At 49.6% G+C, this 18,692-nt stretch overlaps 1 protein-coding gene across 2 annotated transcripts in view; it reads left to right on the top strand.

The window, feature by feature from the left end:
* Nucleotides 1-292: 292 nt before the first annotated feature.
* Nucleotides 293-18,692, top strand: part of TULP1 (TUB like protein 1) — a 34,060-nt gene continuing 15,660 nt past the window's right edge. Inside the window, exons 1-4 of one of the 2 annotated variants that reach the window (XM_074935876.1) lie at nucleotides 293-716; nucleotides 3,844-3,892; nucleotides 17,739-17,850; nucleotides 18,391-18,540. In XM_074935876.1, coding sequence (XP_074791977.1) covers nucleotides 670-716; nucleotides 3,844-3,892; nucleotides 17,739-17,850; nucleotides 18,391-18,540 — 358 coding nt within the window. In that variant the 5' untranslated portion in view covers nucleotides 293-669. Of the gene's footprint in view, nucleotides 717-3,843; nucleotides 3,893-17,720; nucleotides 17,851-18,390; nucleotides 18,541-18,692 lie in introns of both variants that reach the window. The other variant, XM_074935875.1, reaches the window with a different exon arrangement.

The following is an 18,692-nucleotide window of genomic DNA, read 5'->3' as shown; positions in this document are numbered from 1 at the left end:
TGCTGTGCACTCGCACCCACTAACTGTGTACGCGCACACTCTGTGTGTGTGTGTGTCTCTCTCTCTCTCTGTGCATTTTACACTCGCTCATCCAGAGGCACAGCGGTATAGCGTGGGATCCATCAAGCTCTCTTGGCCCCTGTTTGAATGAATTGCTGTAACAGCTGCTGCGTTCTATAGAATCTCCCCGGAGGCCTGGCTGCCTGGCCATGAGCCCTAGAAATCCTATTACCGAGTTTCAAGAGAAATAAAAGTTAATCCTCTCTGTGGCTCTCCGCCTCTCCGCAGCCACCGAAGCACTACACAGAGCTGCCTGCGCTGAAGGCTGGGCCGCTGTAGTGCTGGTGGGTAACAGAGAAAATGAATTTGACCGGCTAATCGACTTCATCGAAATAAGCAAATGTTGTGAGGCTGGAGCAGATTAATGGGCAAGCCAGAGCAGGGATTCCCTAGCCAGACAGGGTCAACTCTGTAGCTGGTCATGTCTTGCATTTAAAATCCCGCCCCTGTCTGTGTGCGGTGTTTTCAAGTCTGTGCCGGAGAGGAAGAACATCAGGGCGAGGAGAAGGGAGCGCTCCAGCCTCACACCTGCCAATAAGGTGACTCTGTGCTCCAGGTCTGGGGCCAGCCTCGCTTCCCTGTGAGTCAAAGCCCTGCCAGCAGCTTGCCATGCCCCTCCAGTCGGAGATCCTGCATGAGGTGTGGACCTCAGACAGGTGAGTGTTCGGTTCCTTCTGCCCCTGGCTACTCACACACATTTGACATGGTCCTGGTTGGAGGGAGAAGGTGCGGGGGGTTAGTGTTTGTCTGCAGATCAGGCTCCAGGGTCACAGCGGAATACTGCAGCCTGGGTTTCTAGCCTCGGCGCTTCTGTACCCCTGAGCAGTCAGGGAGCATTGCCTCGGTCAAACAGACGTCTCCCTAGCGTAGACCCTACCCCTGATCTGGACGAACCTTGCTCTCCAGGAAACCAGTCTCTCCATGTTCATTCAGGGCCTCATCCAAAGCTTATGGAAGACGAGAGAGGCTTTCCCATGCACCCCAATGGGAGCCTACCATTTTAGGGTTCCCCCACAATCTATCAGTGTACCTCATTCTTGCTCTGGGGAGATGCCATCCCACTTTCTCCTGTGGGGAGGGATACTCTACAGTCATCAGTCAGAAGACCTAGAGTGTCCAGAGAGGGAAACTTCCATTCCCTGGGAAATTTCAATATTTTGGGGGGAGGGGCTATTCATCTGGAATCGGAAGAACGAGATGAAATTGGCCAGAGAACGAAAATTCTAAAATACGTCAATTCAGGGCCATCAAAAGGTTTATTTTCAATCATGTCAAAACAGGATGCTGTATGATATATATAATCATATTATTATTCATATTCAAATTTAGTCTAAACGGAATGAACCGAAACGATAAACACGTTTTGTATCAACTTTATCGACTTTGGGCCCATCGAAATTTTCATTGAAATCTCCGAGGAAAGGTTTTGGTTTCGACTAAACTTGCCCTGTTCTTACGGGAAACCCTCCTGCCTGTAAGCAGGCAGAATCTGTTGAACAAAGAGTGAAGAACGGGAGCTGCTCATGGAGGGGGTTGGGGGCGGGAGCCTGCTCCAGGGGTCTCCTGTTTCGGAGGGGTTTGTTGGGGCTGGCTGCGTGCAAACACTGTGCTGAGGGATCTTTGTCATCAGGCTCGCCTACCAGAGAGGCTGGCTGTACCTGGGAGCATGGAGCTAGTACCCGAGCCCCTACGCACCCCCAGGGTACACCCTCCGAGTCACTGGCACGCTCTGGACATGTGAGTCCGATTACTGAACCCAGTTCTTTGTTGCTGCCCTAGCCAACATATTCCTTGGACTCCTATATGTCCCCCAGGAAACTGGGCTCTGATGGGCTCCAGACATCTGAGTTAGACGAGAGGCCTGCAGAATTTTCTTGGGCCAGCTGGTGCTTCCTAGTCCATTCCAAAACGAGCAGCAATCTGTGAGACTGCAAACAGATGCTTCCTCCAAAACCCAGGAGGGAGTGAAGCCAGTAATCTGCCATTCACCATCTCCATCAGCCACAATGGGCCGGAAAGGACCAAAGGTCAGCTATCGCCTGCCATGTCAGAGATCCGAACATCCGTTCCTGGGCCAGCGATGACAGAGAAGTTTCTCAGGGATCAGCACCACCCCCTCTGGCATTCCCAGGCTCCGAAAGGGGTTCTGTCCATCCTTGGCTGGAAGGATGGTCACAATTCAAAAAGGATGTTGACAGATTCAGGACCAAAAAAAAACAAAACCCTACAAGAACGACTGAGGTCTGGAAAACCTGCCTTTGCAGCGAGACTAAAGAAGCTCAATCCATTTAGCTTAACAAAGGGGTAGCTTCAGAGGAGACCTGATCACTGTCTGTAAGTACCTAACGGGAGAGAAGCTTTCTGAATCTTGCAGACAATGATCCAATGGCTGGAAGTTGAAGCTAGACAAATTCAGATTAGATACAAGGTGCAATTTGTATCTAGGTATTGATTATTTTACCAGTGAAGGTAATTAACCCCTGGAATATCTTACTCGGGGATGGGGCAGGGTGTTTAAATCCAGGCTGGGTGTCTCTTTCTAAATGATCTGCTCTGGCTCAGCCAGAACTTGGTGACATTCTCTGGCCTGGGTTAGGCAGGAGGGCAGACTGGTTGATCCCTGCTGGTCTGAAAATGCATGAAAACATGCCACCAGGGGTTCCTCTGCCTGATCACTGGGCCACAAGCCTACCAAAGGATCCCTTCTCCCAACAGCCACTGTTGTGTGTGTGCATGCATGTATGTGTATTTAACAATAAACATTACTAGCTACATTGACAGGCTGCAGTGCCATCTGCTGGAATGAGAGGGTCACCTCTCCAGAGGACGTTGGCGTCTGCCATCACCCACCCCACTCCACATCTCCAGCTCTGAGCAGCATTAGGACTTTCTGGGATAAACTAGAAGCAGAATCTCTCTCCCTCTCCCCCCCCCGAGCCTTAACAGCTGGTGCAGCTGTTCTGCATGTCCTTGAACTGCCTTGTTGCGCAGCTGGGTTTGCTAGGGGTCCATTTGCTGGTTCTTCTATTGTAAATGTTCCCAAATTCTCTGTTACCGTGACAAACAGCCACAGGTCCTGGGAGCAGCCGGAAGACCAGGCAAGGATGGGAATGGGAACTGAGACCCGTGGGAAATAAAGGAGATAGGAAACAGCATGTGGCAACTTAGGGCACACAGGGTGCCTCTGTGGCTTGTCCACCTCTTGCTCAGAGATCCTGTGTTAGTGACCTGTAATATGCCAGTCTGCAGAATGCTCTCTGGGTACAGAGGTGTATTCCCTCTAGCCCCCAGAGAAGAAAGAGGTGGGCAGGGAGTGTCCGGGGGAGTGGGAGCGGGCAGTGGATTCCCTCTCTCTCAGCTGGGATTGATGTAAACCTAAGGGTCAAAGTTTGTTTCCCTCACCACGATTTTCTAACAGGACTGGTGACTTTGGCTGCTTCCACTGTTGGGAGCCCAGCTTGAGGCATGCTGTATCAGACAGCACGGAGCATCCATCCACTGACAATCAAGCCCCTTTAAGCAGTGCTTAATTTGTAATGAAAGCAGTGCCGGGGCTCAAGCAATTTTTTTACATCTATAACTGATGCCACAAGCCCAGAGGTGCCGGGGCTATGAACTGCCAAGCCCAGAGGTGCTGGGGCTATGAACTGCCAAGCCCTGGCACAAATTAAGTACGGCCTTTAAGGCCACTCCAGGTGGGCCCTCGAAAATGGAGCCACGCAAAGTCACTGTGGCTTTTGGAGACACAGGCCTTCATCTCATTGCACTGTTTCCCCTCCACAGTGTGACTGAGGAACCTGGGAGCCCCCAGAAGCAGAAACTTAACAAGCAGGTAAGAGAATCTTCCCACTCTTCTCCTGCCTAACGCTAAGCCCCTGTACATCTGCCTGCCTTAGGTTTTCCTATGGCTCCCATCACAGCAGTATCTCACACAGTTTCAGAGAGTAGCTGATGAGAATGCAGGAGATTCAGACATGCCGTCTGTTTCGGGTACCGATTTGTGTTCCTGGACTGAGGTTGCTGGCAGGGCTGGGAAGATAATTGTGACTGAGAAGGTGCTTTGCAGAGATGGGCTAAACTGTGGGTATGGGTTGTGAGCCCAGAACTGAGGGACTCTCCAGTCTCTTGTGCTTTGATAAAGCAGTTGTGTTTGTATATGAGGCTCTTAGAACTAACGGTGAGTTCTGGGAATGACACGCTGCCCTCTCTGGAGTCTGTACTAGCAGGTTCTACCCAAACACACCCATGCACAGTGTGGCCCCAGTTGATTCCCCTACACTACCTGCAGCCAAGACTTTGGCTAAATTCTTGTCCAGCTCTGAACTTGGGGCCTGAGCAGGCCCATGTGAACGGGGGTTCAAATGGTTCCAGTAGAACCAGGCATGTACAGGACCCCATGTTTTGTTTTGGTTTTTGCTCTTTCCTTCCAACAAGTGCCCCAAATGGACCATTCAGAGCCCTCTTTAATGCTTCGCAGATTTCATTGCTCTCCACGCCAAAGCAGGGCAGCGTATTAAAGAAGTATGGGCTGGATGAATGGACTATAAGGTGGATAGAAAGCTAGCTAGATCATTGGGCTCAGTGTGTAGTGATCAATGGCTCCATGTCTAGTTGGCAGCTGGTATCAAGCGGAGTGCCCGAAGAGTCGGTCCTGGGGCCAGTTTTGTTCAATATCTTCATTAATGATCTGGAAGATGGAGTGGATTGCACCCTCTGCAAGTTTGCAGATGACACTAAACTGGGAGGAGAGGTAGATACGCTGGAGGGTAGGGATAGGATACAGAGGGACCTAGACAAATTAGAAGATTGGACCAAAAGAAATCTGATGAGGTTCAATAAGGACAAGTGCAGAGTTCTGCACTTAGGAAGGAAGAATCCCATGCACTGCTACAGACTAGGGACTGAGGGGCTAGGCAGCAGTTCTGCAGAAAAGGACCTAGGGGTTACAGTGGACGAGAAGCTGGATATGAGTCAACAGCGTGCCCTTGTTGCCAAGAAGGCTAACGGCATTTTGGGCTGTATAAGTAGGAGCATTGCCAGAAGATCGAGGGACGTGATCATTCCCTTCTATTCAGCATTGGTGAGGCCTCATCTGGAGTACTGTGTCCAGTTTTGGGCCCCACACTACAAGAAGGATGTGGAAAAATTGGAAAGAGTCCAGCGGAGGGCAACAAAAATGATTTGGGGGCTGGAGCACATGACTTATGAGGAAAGGCTGAGGGAAATGGGATTATTTAGTCTGCAGAAGAGAAGAATAGGGGGGATTTGATAGCTGCTTTCAACTACCTGAAAGGGGGTTCCAAAGAGGATGGATCTAGACTGTTCTCAGTGGTGGCAGATGACAGAACAAGGAGCAATAGTCTCAAGTTGTAGTGGGGGAGGTTTAGGTTGGATATTAGGAAAAAATTTATCGCTAGGAGGGTGGTGAAGCACTGGAATGTGTTACCTGTGGAGGTGGTGGAATCTCCTTCCTTAGCGATTTTTAAGGTCAGGCTTGACAAAGCCCTGGCTGGGATAATTTAGTTGGGGATTGGTCCTGCTTTGAGCAGGGGGTTGGACTAGATGACCTCCGGAGGTCCCTTCCAACCCTGATATTCTATGGTTCTATGATTACTGAGGTTATTTTAGAGAAACTGAAAAAATATGGTTTAGATATGACTGATTGCTGGGGACAAAACTACGGCAACAGAGCTCACCTGGCTTCAGCATACAAAGGTGTTCAAAATCTAATTCAGCCGGGAAATCAGTCCACATCTTTCATCCCACATGCTGCCCGCTCACTGAATCTTGGTCAGCAGGTGTTCCCCAAGTTGTCCTATTTTTGTGGAATCGTTCAAAGATTGTAGACCCTGTTTGCCGCTTCTGTTCATTGCAGGGAAATGTTGAAAAAACATATTAGCATTATATTAAAGTGCCAAAGCACAACCAGATGGTCAGCAAGGATCGAGGCAGTCTGTCTGCTACAAGATCAGGTCGAGGGTGTTCTCGCCACTTTAGATGAGAACAAAGCTGGTCGCAATCTTATGGCAGAACTTAAGTCGGAAGCTGATTGCTTACAAACCACCATTGCAGGATTTTGGTTTCTTGTCGCGGGTGAGATGTGGTTTGCTATCTTACCAAAAATTAATGTTGTGAGCAAAAATGGTAGAGACCAGACCTTGGTGTGCGAATGACTTGTGGTTTACTTGTTGGCCTTCGAGAGTCTTTATTGGAATTAAGGTTTTCTGGGTTTGTTAGGTGTAAGGATGGGAGCTGCTGCTTCGCAGACTGAAACGTTAGGAATATCCATGCAGCTCAAAGAGAGAGGTGAGGAGAGTAATTCCAGGCAAACTTGCAAAGGACGAAAGCTCATCAGAGCCCGAAACAGTTTTTGGATGCAAGGTTTCCTACCCTGTCTTAAAAAGAAAAGGAGTACTTGTGGCACCTTAGAGACTAACACATTTATTTGAGCATAAGCTTTCGTGAGCTACAGCTCACTTCATGGGATGCATGCAGTGGAAAATACAGTGGGGAGATTTTATATACACAGAGAACATGAAACAATGGGTGTTACCATACACACTGTAACGAGAGTGATCAGGTAAGGTGAGCTAATACCAGCAGGAGAGAGAAAAAACCTTATGTAGTGATAATCAAGGTGGGCCATTTCTAGCAGTTGACAAGAACGTGTGAGCAACAGTGGGGTGGGTGGGTGGGGGGGAATAAACCCTGTCTTACACACAGTATTAACACAACTGGATGAGAGGAGGCCTAAGTACAGTGGAGGTGGAGAAGTATGAGCAAGAAACTGGGAAGTCTCATGAGTGAAGCCCTAGAAAGGCATGCTTGAAACTTAGCAAGCAGCTACCCTGAGATTTAAACTGAGTTTTGAGAACGAGATTGAGCACTTCACCGGGTGTTGCCGGTGAATCTTTATGGATGACTTGGAAATGAAAATGCCCATCGATCTCCTTAGCTACTTTAGCAAAAGGTCTTTAGATGTGAGTTTCCCTAACACAGAAATAGCACCGCGTGTGTTGCTGTCTTCCTGTAACCGTGGCTGCTAACGAAGGGAGTTTCAGCAAGCTAAAATTAATCAAGACCTATCTAAAAATGTCCATGGGAAAGGTAAGGGTCAGTGGGGAAAATACGCCCCTTCGTTTCCCAGGAGCCACTTTATAAACCCAAATATTTGGGTGGTTTTATATATTTATAGGGTGAGCCAGAGATGTTCTCTAAGGGTTAGAGATTAGGAGTCAAGATGGAGTTCTAGCCCCAGCTCTGACACTGATGTGGTGCGTAGCCTGGGGCAAGTCACGTCCTTGCTCCATGCCTCAGTTTCCCCATCTGCACAATAGAAGGACCGATCCTTCCTTACCTTGCAGGCTTCTTTAGAGTGGTGTGAAATCCTCAGGGGAAGGGTTTTTCTTGATTTTTTAAGTCAGGAGTCACAAAAGGGTATGGAAAATTGATGAATCTTAAACTATTACAACAAGCCAGACCAAAGGACCTAAGAGGTCTAACTAAAATGCTACATTAGGCAAACGCCGACCCAGAAATCCCCACCGGTGCAGCTCCAGCAAGGGTGTAGACCTGTCTCTACCATCACGTCAGCCAATCCTGCTGAGCCGGCCCAGTCCCTGTCTGCATTCAGTGGATGCATCAGATGAAGTGAGCTGTAGCTCACGAAAGCTTATGCTCAAATAAATTTGTTAGTCTCTAAGGTGCCACAAGTCCTCCCTTTCTTTTTGCGAATACAGACTAACACGGCTGCTACTCTGAAACCTGAATTCTCAGTGGGACTCTCTGATACAGCCTTGTTTGTACAGGGCCTGGCAGAATGGGGGCTCCAGCCACTACTGCAGTAACAAACAAGAAGAATCCTCTTTCATACAAAGTGCATGTCCCCAAAATGCTTTAGCGTGTGAAGGCACCAGGTTAATTAGCTCCCCCTCCCCTGCTGTGTAAGAGGTCTTAGGAAGAGCAGAAGATTTTTCAGGTGAGGTTTGAAATGAGCGAGCTGATGCCATAAAGAGAAACAGGTTTCCATCTCTGCACAGATGAAGGCTCCTACAACCGACAGGGCAGACCAATGAATAGAGATGCCATGGGGAAATTCAGGTTTGTTTAAAAAGGAAAAGAATTTGATGGACAGAAATCAAATGGTCGTACGGTAGGTCAGGAGACATGTCTCAGCACAGTTAGGAACGTGAGATGGGCTGGCTTAAAAGACTGGGGATGTCAGAACAATCTCGGGGGGGAGCTAAAGGAATTGCATGGACCTTGTGTGTCTCGAAATGATGTGCTATTGCTCCTCTGTCACTTCACATGTGTCACGCAACTGACTTAGACACAGAGGCCTCTTCTCAGAGCATCAGGGGTGTTCACAGCTAAAACACACTAGAGGTCTGGGAGAGCAGGCCCACCTGAGAGGCAGACGCCCTCTGTGCCCGAGAATGAATTTGGTTGTCAGTGAACGCTCAGTGCGCCTATCTCAAGGTCTGGGCTAATATATACATGACTCCTCAGTGGGTGGAACGGTTTCTGATCCATGGCAGCAGCAGCTGGCAGCCCCATTCAGGTGCGTACAGGTCTGTCGGTATTTCTGTGACAACACGCTCCTTTCCCCAGCGGTTCGTAACAGTTGGTTTACAGCTGAAACTTAGCCTGGAAGGTCTTATTCCGATGAAGGTAATTGCATTCTGCCTACCAAAATCTCCTCTTCTGTTGGAACTCGATGCCGTGGTTGATAGAGCAAAGACGGACAGGGAGCTGCTTTTCTCATTAGGATGTGACTGTGATCTTCCAATTTTCATCCGGATGGAGCTAGAAGAGTTTCTGTCCATCAAAATCTTTTTTTAAATAAGTGAATTGCATATGTATAAACTCTCTGGAATGAAAACTAGGAGCACAAAGGCCTTATCTTCTCAGTAGTCTGGATAATAATGTCCTCACCATGAGAGCTACAGAAATAGTTGGAGCACAAATTACTTTGCACATCCTTCAAGGGCGGCCACCTCTGGGGTGCAAGACATCTGCTGTTTAGCAGCACGCAGCAACAACACATGGCAGTTTGAGGAAGGAGAAACCAGTAGCCCGTTGAAGCTGCAGGGGAAAGTAGGGAGGCAGACTAAACGATGCAATCTGGCCAGGGCAGTGGAGGTCACACCCCTTCTCTTGCAAAATATCCCAGCAGATCGTTAATTATCACAATATGGCGCTATTTCATTGAAGTGACTCAGACCTACTCTGTTTCCTTTTTCGTTTCGGTATCAATTTATACTTAGCCCCAGCCCACACAGCAGCACAGAATAATAGCTCAGAATGAAACCGCTGGAGCACAGCTTGTAGGTGGGGACAGGAAAGGTGATTTGATCTAATGGTGAATATACCAGCAATCCAGCGAGAGGCTTCAGCCAGTGTTATTTACATCACCTTGCACCAGGCAGCGGGCTCTAAATCAGCACCTACCTCCCAAACGTTTATTATCTAGCTAATTGGCAAGCCATGTGGTGTTTATCTGATTAATCCTCATTATTTATAGCCCCGGCTCAATGGGATTAGGTGTGGTACATCTAATCCATCTGCTTCCTCTGTGCTCTGGCTCTGGGTGACCTTAATCTCAGAGGAACTGGTTCTCACAAGCTATTTCTGGACACCTTGGAGTCACTGAAATCTCTTTACCTGCCACCAGTTTTCCACAGGACCCCAGTCGTCTTTAGCACAGGCTCCTCCTGTCACTCCCTGGCTGTGAAGCAAGACGCCTCCTTCACAGTCTCCGCTGTAGACTGATGTCGGGGCACCGTGATTATGCTGGGCCTGGGGGAATGTGTGACATGAGCCTGGCCAGCCCATGCAGAGCGGTGCTTTGCTGTTTTAGAGGAGGGGTGTGAATTGGCCAGCGTGCATGATGGCTCTCTATTCTTCAGCCCTCCTTTGCCCCATCAGGACTTTCTTGGCTCTCTCCCCTTCTAGCGTCTTCCTGTTTGAAAAAGAAACACTCCCTTCCCAGCTGCTGCCCCCAGCCCCAACACTGATGCCCACAGGGGGCGCCATGTTCACCCCTGCTGCTTGCACAGCCCTAGCCTGGTCTCCTCCCAAGAGGTGGCCTCCCACGCTCACCTGTAACACCCAGATGGTGGCTGTGTTTGTTACAATACATGGAACGCACCTGAGAGAGCATCCTGGTCGAGTGAGTGGCTGAAACGCCCTTCCCAGGGAAGTTATCTCTTCTCCCCCAGATGCCGTGTAGGTGAAAGAGCTTTATCAGGCGAGGCTGAGGATGCATTCCGATCTTCTTCTCTCCTGACACGAATGGTGCCTTGGCAGGACCAGCTACAACACCTTATCAGCTGGTACCGTACCACCTACAGACCTCCATGGAGCCCTGGATGCAGATGGAACCTGAGTACACCATACTCTGTATCCCCTAGCTAGTGATCTCTCCGCCTCCCTTCCCCTGGCTGTTTACTAACTGCCTTTTCTCTTTTTTCCCCCCTTTGCTTCCATTCATTGGGCCACTCGGTGGTAAGTCATTCTGCTTTACAAACCATTGTTTCAAAACTGTTATTTTAGAGGTGGGTAAGAACCAGCCCACAGATCCAGATGCCCCCTCCTCAGATTTGGGACTGTTCTGGTGCCAGCACCATCGTACTGTCTAGCAGGTTGGGCTGAAACCCCGGATCAAACCCACCTGAGCTTCGGGGACGTTCTGATACAGGCCCAAACTCTGCAGCTTGGGCCAACCTCTGTTGTTGTTTAAATTTGGTGACACCTTGGTGAATGGCAGCAAAGTTTGGGGCAAAGGGAATGTTTGACGAAGAAAGGCCTGAATTTGGACCCACCTGGCAAGCCAACAGGTATGCAGATACCTAGGCCTGGAGCTTAGCAGGCTTCAAAGAAGGACTGGATGGTTGTATGGGTAATGAGGCTATTTAGATTTAAAATAGTTTTGGAATGGCTATAACCCTCCTGCTTCAGGGCCCAGGCCAACCTCTAACCATTGGGGGTCAGGAGGAAACTTCCCCTAGGGGCAGGTTATCCCATAACTGCCCACTTTAGGGTTTCTTGCGCCTTTCTCTGAGGCAGCTGGTGCTGGCCAGTGTTGGAGCCAGGGTCCTGAGCTAGGTGGTCTGATCAAGTCAGGTAGTTCCTATATTCCTAAGGACCCACATGTTGAACCAGAAGAAGAGAGAAGACCACCTGCTCTGAGACCTGGGTGACATGAGATTAGATTACATATCTGGAGAGGCTCTTTCTCTGAGAAGAAAGCTCGCTGAACTGTCAACTAACCGGCAAGAATCTGAAAAAACCTGAAGAAGAGCTCTGTGTGAGCTTGAAAGCGTGTCTCTCTCATTAACAGAAGTCGGTCCAATCAAAGATATCACCACACCCACCTTGTCTCTCTCGTGTCCTGTTGGGACCAACACAGCTACAGCAACACTGCATACAACAAATCTGCAAAGAATTGTAGAAGCTGAGAACTTAAGGCAAGAATGGAGAATTACCTCAAACTCCCAACATCTCTGGCTACATGGGGGGAGAGGTGCGGCTGTCCTTCTGTGAAACAGAGACTCAGTTAGGTTGACAGGCCAAAGGGTTTTCCATCCAAAATTTGTTTCTATGGTTTTTAAAATGTTGTGCCCTTGATAGAGGTAACACAAATGAAGACCCTGTCACTACAGACACATAGCTTAGTTGCAGGGAGCAGAAGAGAACATGAGCCAGGATTCCTGGGTTCTGTTTCTGAATCTGCCACGTGCTGAAAGAACATAAGAAAGGCCATACTGGGTCAAACCAAAGGTCCATCTAGCCCAGTATCCTGTCATCCGACAGTGGCTAATGCCAGGTGCCCCAGAGGGAATGAACAGAACAGGGAATCATCAAGTGATCCATCCCCTGTCGCCCATTCCCAGCTTCTGGCAAACAGAGGTGAGGGACACCATCACTGCTCATCCTGCCTAATAGCCATGGATGGACCTGTCCTCCATGAATTTATCGAGTTTTTTTCGAACCCTGTTATAATCTTGGCTTTCACTACATCCTCTGGCAAAGCGTTCCACAGGTTGACTTTGCGTTGTGTGAAGAAACACTTCCTTTTGTTTGTTTTAAACCTGCTGCCTATTCATTTCATTTGCTGACCCCTGGTTATGAGAAGGAGTAAATAACTAACTTCCTTATTTACTTTCTCCACGCTGGTTATGACTTTATAGACTTCTATCATATCCCCCCATAGTAGTCTCTTTTCCAAGCTGAAAAGTCCCGGTCTTATTAATCTCTCCTCATACGGAAGCTGTTCCAGACCCCTAATCATTTTTGTTGTCCTTTTCTGAAACTTTTCCAATTCCAATATATTTTTTATTGAGATGGGGTGACCACATCTGTAGGCTCATTAACTCTTCGTTTAGTCCCATGTGTGAAGTAATGCCTGCATTAGAAGGTGAAGCTGTTTGTAAAGAGCTCGGAGATCCTCAGAGAGGGCAAGACAGAAGGGCAGAAAGCTGTTAGTGCTGCGATAGCCAGATGAGCAAAGAAACAACAGGCCTGTGATTAGAACGAAAGCCAGAACATTCCCTTCTCCAAAGAGTCCTTCCCTGGCAGTCAAGCCCTGTTGGTTCCCAAAAACTGTAAATCTGTGCCGCTGGAGGGGTGCCCAGACACACATGCAGTGCGTGCTTCACACACCAGTATTATTTTGCTAGCAGGTGCAGTGCAGAGGCAGGGACTGGCTTGGCTTTGGGGCAACACTGGTTTTGTTTTGTTCTGGGAACGCACCCAGCGCCTACTGTGATGGACGCGATACAGACTCTGCCATGAGTAAGCATCTCTCAGCAGCCGCTCCCTGCTCCGTCATTTTGGTGTTTAGTTAGAGAAGGGCCTGAGCTTTTACATCCGGAGCCAGGCGTCCCCGGGAGCTGGGCGAGGTTTGGAGCCGAGTTTAGGCTCGGACCCGGTTCTGTGCTGCCCTCTCTTGGGGAGGGAGATAGCCATCGCTAGCAACTGGACATGAGGCGCATTCTACCCTCAGAAGCTTTCAGCTGCTGGGCTGAGAGTTTCAGCACTGACACAGGGACTTAGACACACAGCTCCCATTCATTTCAATGGCCCATGTGACTAAACCCCCTCGTCCCCTTCTCCTGTTGTAATTTTTATTTTAAAGCAAAGGTATTGCCAGCCCTGCAGACCGAAACCCTCCCTTTATCCCCAGAGTAGGCACAGCACAGGTCCCAGAGTTGCAAACTTCTACCACCAAGGTGCCTGTGTGCACCTGGAGGGACTGCAGAGGGGAGCATATTCTTCAGAAGCCATTTATTCCTTGGCTTCTCTGCTGAGAGTGCCGGCAAACCAGGGCCAGCTGGTGTGTTTTGAGCTGTGGAGACCACTAGGAACTGCTGTGAGATCTCCAATTCCTTTCACAAACCTGTTTCCTTATCACTCTCTGCACCTTTAATGAACCCCCCTCAGCCTCTATTGCTCTTGTCTCTGCTCAGAGAAGGAGTTGGCTATTTACATCGATATCAGGAATACGCAGTGTTACAGCTATCCCACTGTACTTGGCACTGGCGAGGCGTCAGCTGGAGTCCTGGGTCCGGTTCTGGGTGCCGCACTTCAGGGAAGATGCGGACAAATTGGAGAGGGTCCAGAGGAGAGCGACAAAAGGTTTAGAAAACCTGACCTGTGAGGAAAGGTTAAAGTGGGCATGGTCAGAAGACTGAGGCGGGGGACGGGACCTGATAACGGTCTTCAAATATGCTAAGGGCTGTTATAAATAGGACAGGGAGCAATTGTTCTCCACATCCACTGAAGGTAGGACAAGAAGTAACGGGCTTAATCGGCAGCAGGGGAGATTTAGGTTAGTTATTAGGAAAAGCTTGCTCACTGGCAGGGTAGTTTAAGCTCTGAAATAGGCTTTTAAGGGAGGGTGTGGAATCCCTGTCATTGGAGGTTTCTAAGACCAGGTTGGACAAACCCCTGTCAGGGCTGGTCTAGGTTTACTTGGTCCCACCTCAGCGCAGCAGGCTGGAGTAGGCTTCTTGAGATCCCTTCCAGCCCCGCATTTCGATGATTCTGTAATTGTCAAATTTTGGAAGGGATATTCAACTTCATGCTTTAGAGGTGCCAACCTCTTAGAGACCAGTGCTGCGGGCATGTTATCCCGGCCCTGCCTCCTGCAGGGTTCTTACATCTTCTTCCAAACAGCTGGTTCTGACCATTGTCAGAGACATGATACTGAGCTAGACGGGCTTCTGGTCTGCCCAGCCTAACAGTTCTGGAGTTGAGCAGAGACACGTTTCACCTGTAGCCAAGCCCCATCCATTGGCTTAATTCTTCACTCTTTCCCCATAAGAACAAACAGCCATCTTGGGTCAGACCAAAGGTCCATCTAGCCCAGTGTCCTGTCGTCCGATACTGGCCAATGCCGGGTGCCCCAGAGGGAATGAACAGAACAGGTTATCATCAAGTGATCCAGCCCCTGTTGCCCATTCCCACCTTCTGGCAATCAGAGCTTAGGGACAGCATCCCTGCCATTAACAGACCTATCCTCCATGAACTTATCTAGTTCTTTTTTGAACCCTGTTATAGTCTTCGCCTTCATCACATCACAAATTGTCTGGCCCATCCCGTGACGGCATATCCCATCCCTTTGAGCCTGTTACCACCACTTTTACACTGAGGTAACTCCCTCGGCTCCGGAGAATCTCTCCTGACTTACACCAGTGGGAGTGGGAAGGCTGCAGCGCTCCCTTTCCAATTTACTCTGGGCATTTCAACAGCTAGTGACACTGTGATCACTAAACCCCAGAGACTGACCTGCATCAACTCTCCAGAAGGTTGAGTCATCAGCACTCTGGGCTCTTGGCCAGCAGCCCCTCGTCACTCTCCTCTGTATCATATTGGCTCTGGACAGGGTCTTGACATGTAATGAGATGATTGTGTTGTGCTGGGGAGATTGCTCCGATGTGCTGGTTCTGGGGCCGGAGGCAACTACTCCCACTGCCAGTTGGCCTGCTCCTGTAGCCGACGGATGCTGCCTTCTCAGGAATTCCATTCTCTAGCAGGACAGATTTTGGGGAAACTCCGACCTGAAGACTATGGAAGAAGCATAATCCACACAGCCCTCTAGGCGCCCGAAAGACTTGCGGGCAAAGTACGAAGTTCAGCGGGAGGGTGGCTTCAAAAAAATGATTTTGGCAGGAGAAACTTTTAGAAGAATGTGGCCCAATATGATTTTTCGTTTGTTCTTTGAAGCTGTTTCCCCGAGGCCCAAGGAATTCTTGGAAGGATATTTTTGGATTGTTTAAAAACCAATCCCCACCCATCACAACAACAGCAAAACTGCCGCTGGAGCAGGTTGAGCGAGACAATGAAAGAGCACAGAGGTGGCCGAGTAGCCCGGGGGCATGGTAATGCCCTATGGATGGTTTCTGCCAGTCCAAATCATGGCAGGTTGGTAGTGACCAAGAGGGTTCCGCGGTGTTGTAACCAAGTGGCTGGTTGTGACATCAGGTAGTGGCTCTGTTTTGGCTCTAGTGGATGGTTTCTGAACACAGACATCACCCCCTCAGTTGGCACTAACTTAGGGTGACCAGATGTCCCAATTTTATAGGAACAGCCTCGATATTTGGGGCTTTTTCTTATATAGGCTCCCATTACCCCCCACCCCCTTCCTGATTTTTCACACTTGCTATCTGGTCAGCCTACACTAACTGTCCATCTCAACGAAGAGGTCAAAGTCTGAAGTGGCCTGGGAGCGCCCATCCAAGCCTAGGAATGGTTTCTGGAGATCCCGGATGGGAGGGCGTGAAGGCAGCATGCGCCCGATCATGGTCTGTAGCAGGACGTCGATCAGTCTCTAGGGCTGGCCATCTCTCCCCTTATGTCAGCACAAAATTCACGACAAAAACAGTGACTACGGTGCAGTTCCATCCCCATCCATAGGGCTGCCTATGAAACAAGACAGGGAATAGAACGTAATAAAGAAGCCTGGTTTGAGTTTTGGGCGATTGTGACTCTCTCTGGACACCATCCACGGCTAGGAAAGGCTTGTCTGGCTCCTGTCTCTGGGCATGTCTCAACATTAGCCTGCTGACAGGATGACTGTGAAGGAAAGATCCAGGTGTTAATAGTTAGCTCTTAAAGGAACACTATCAGATTAAACATCCAATTAAAAAAAAAAAAAAGCCAAGGGGTCCGGCCCTGTGTTTCTTTTAACCCCTGAAATGGTTTAAGATGGAGGTTTCAGAGTAGCAGCTGTGTTAGTCTGTATCCGCAAAAAGAACAGGAGGACTTGTGGCACCTCAGAGACGAACAAATTTATTAGAGCATAAGCTTTCATGTAATGACCCAGCCACTCCCAGTCTCTATTCAAACCCAAGTTAATGGTGTCTAGTTTGCATACTAATTCAAGCTTAGCAGTTTCTTGTTGGAGTCTATTTAAAATTTAAAAAAAAATCTGATTCTCTTATTTGGTGGTGGTGGTTTCCTTTTTGACATTTCAGATCAGATCATTTCACTCTGGCTCCCGTGCCCTTGCACAACGGGGCAATGCTTGGGTTGTGGATGGTGCAGGGGCACGATGAAAAGAAATCCACGTTATTGAACAACGATGCTTTTCATTTTGTTAAGAAAGGGGGGAAAGGTTTAAAAAAAGATGAAATCAGTGTATTAAGATTGTTTGATCATCTTTTTTTTTTCCCCCAACAAAACTTTACTTTTGAACCAGCTGGGCAGCGTCTTTTTAAAATTGTGAGGGGGAAAATATTACTGCTGAATAGAGGACTGAGAACAGGAGAAAGATATCAGGCATGATTCTGATCTCATTCACTCTGCTTTTACATCAGGGTAACTCCGTTTACTTCAGCAGAGTTACTCCTGATGGGAATCAGGCCCAGTGGAACGACTCCTGATTTACACCAGGCTGGGCGAGATGGGAATCGGGCTCTAGGGGCTGAAGGCGGGACCCACTAAGGAAAAACTGCTTTTTTCAAGCAGCGAAGGGGATGTCTAGGATAGGGATTTCTTCCCTAGCCAGCTAGGTCCCTTCCCTGCATGCTCTGTTAGCCCCCTCCATCTGCCCCTTCATCCCTGGCCCTCACCTTTGCCAGTGCTTCACTGGAGCATTTCTTTAAAATCTCTGCTTAGTCAGTTGGCGAGTGTGTCTGGTTTTGAAGGTAGATCCAGATACTGAACAGATTGGGCTGGGCTGATTTTTCCTTTATCTTCTGCACTCTCCCTCTGTCTCTGTATTGGACCCTTTGCCCCTCTCCTGCCTGCATAACCTCCTGCTCTCATGATGCATCATTCTTCTCATACTCACCTGGCAGCTCTGTTCCCTCCTAGATCTCTCGCCTCAGTTTCCCCTCCCTGCACATCCCTTCTCTCCTCACTGCTCCCTGCCCATGCCCACTCCAGCCTCTCTCTGTTCTGCCCACTGTGGTTTTCTCATGTCCTCCTATTGCCCTGCCCCTCCTCTCTGAGGCTCGGTGGAGACCCACTTGTCCCGGGAAGCGTTCCAGTTATGCAGACTGCACCCCCATGCAGAGGGGTGCTGGCCCTCTCGTGCATGTTCTATATTGCAGTGGGTTGCACAGAATCCTGCCTGTGGACTGTAGGGTCTCCAGGGCCGGGGCTCTGTTACTGGGTCTTTTGTACGCCTGTAAATGATGTGTCCCTCCATCCAGCGCCTCCTGCCAGGGCAGAAGCAGAAAAAGAAGCACCAGGAGCCCACGCTGGAAGCCAAGCCCAAGAAATCGAAAGTGAAAAAGTTGGATGATCCGAGCCCTGCAGAGGAGCCCAGTGCCCCCTCTCAGAGTAAGAGACGCGAGCAGCTCGGCCACAGCCGGGGACAGGCAGCCCCTGGGAGCTGCGGATGGGATGATAATAAACTGGGGAGGGTTCTGAATCACACATGCAACTGCAGCCCACACCTGCTGCCCTCTGGGCTGTGCATTCACTGAACCACTTACCCTTCTGTGCCGGCTTCCAGCCTCTCTCCTTCTCTCCAGCAGCACAGGGGCAGCCAGCAAAGCCCTGGGTTTGTCCCCAGAACAAGGCACGGGCCATCTCTCTATGCCTGTGCCCACGCTGGGACTAGGACTCGAGAATCCCAGCTTGGGGGGGGGCCTCACTTCCATGGCCTCCCAGAGACAAACGGCCCTCCTACATCCTTCCCTGGCGAGACGCACCCCCATCCACTTCTCCCCTCCGCCAGTGTGCTATGGGGTAAATGGAGTCTGACTTCATTCCAAGCCCCACCACACAGAGCATGTGCCCTTCCACTCCCACTGCCAGCTCCCCGCCTGTCCCGGTCCGTGTTTCTGTCCTCACTCTGGCCACTCTCTCCACATGCAGCTGTCAGGAAACTGAGGAAGAAGAAGGAGGAGAAACTGGAGGAAGAGAGCGAGAAGCAGCCCTACCCCAAATCCACCAAAGAGCCCAGGAAGAAGAAGGAAAGTCCCACGTCACATTTCAGTGTGGCCAAAGCCTCAAAAAAGAAGCAAGGTAAGAAGGCATTGGGCCCCTTCCGCCCAGGGGGTCTCTAATGCATGCTGCAGACCCTCACGCCCACCACACCCACTCCTAGCACACAGCCACGACCAGCCACGCACCAGCATACAGGCCACAGGCTCCTGCCCATGTCACAATCCAGCCAC

Source organism: Natator depressus, chromosome 21, assembly GCF_965152275.1.
Source record: "Natator depressus isolate rNatDep1 chromosome 21, rNatDep2.hap1, whole genome shotgun sequence".
Classification (NCBI taxonomy): Eukaryota; Metazoa; Chordata; order Testudines; family Cheloniidae; genus Natator; species Natator depressus.
This window is presented reverse-complemented; position numbering and strand designations above follow the sequence as displayed.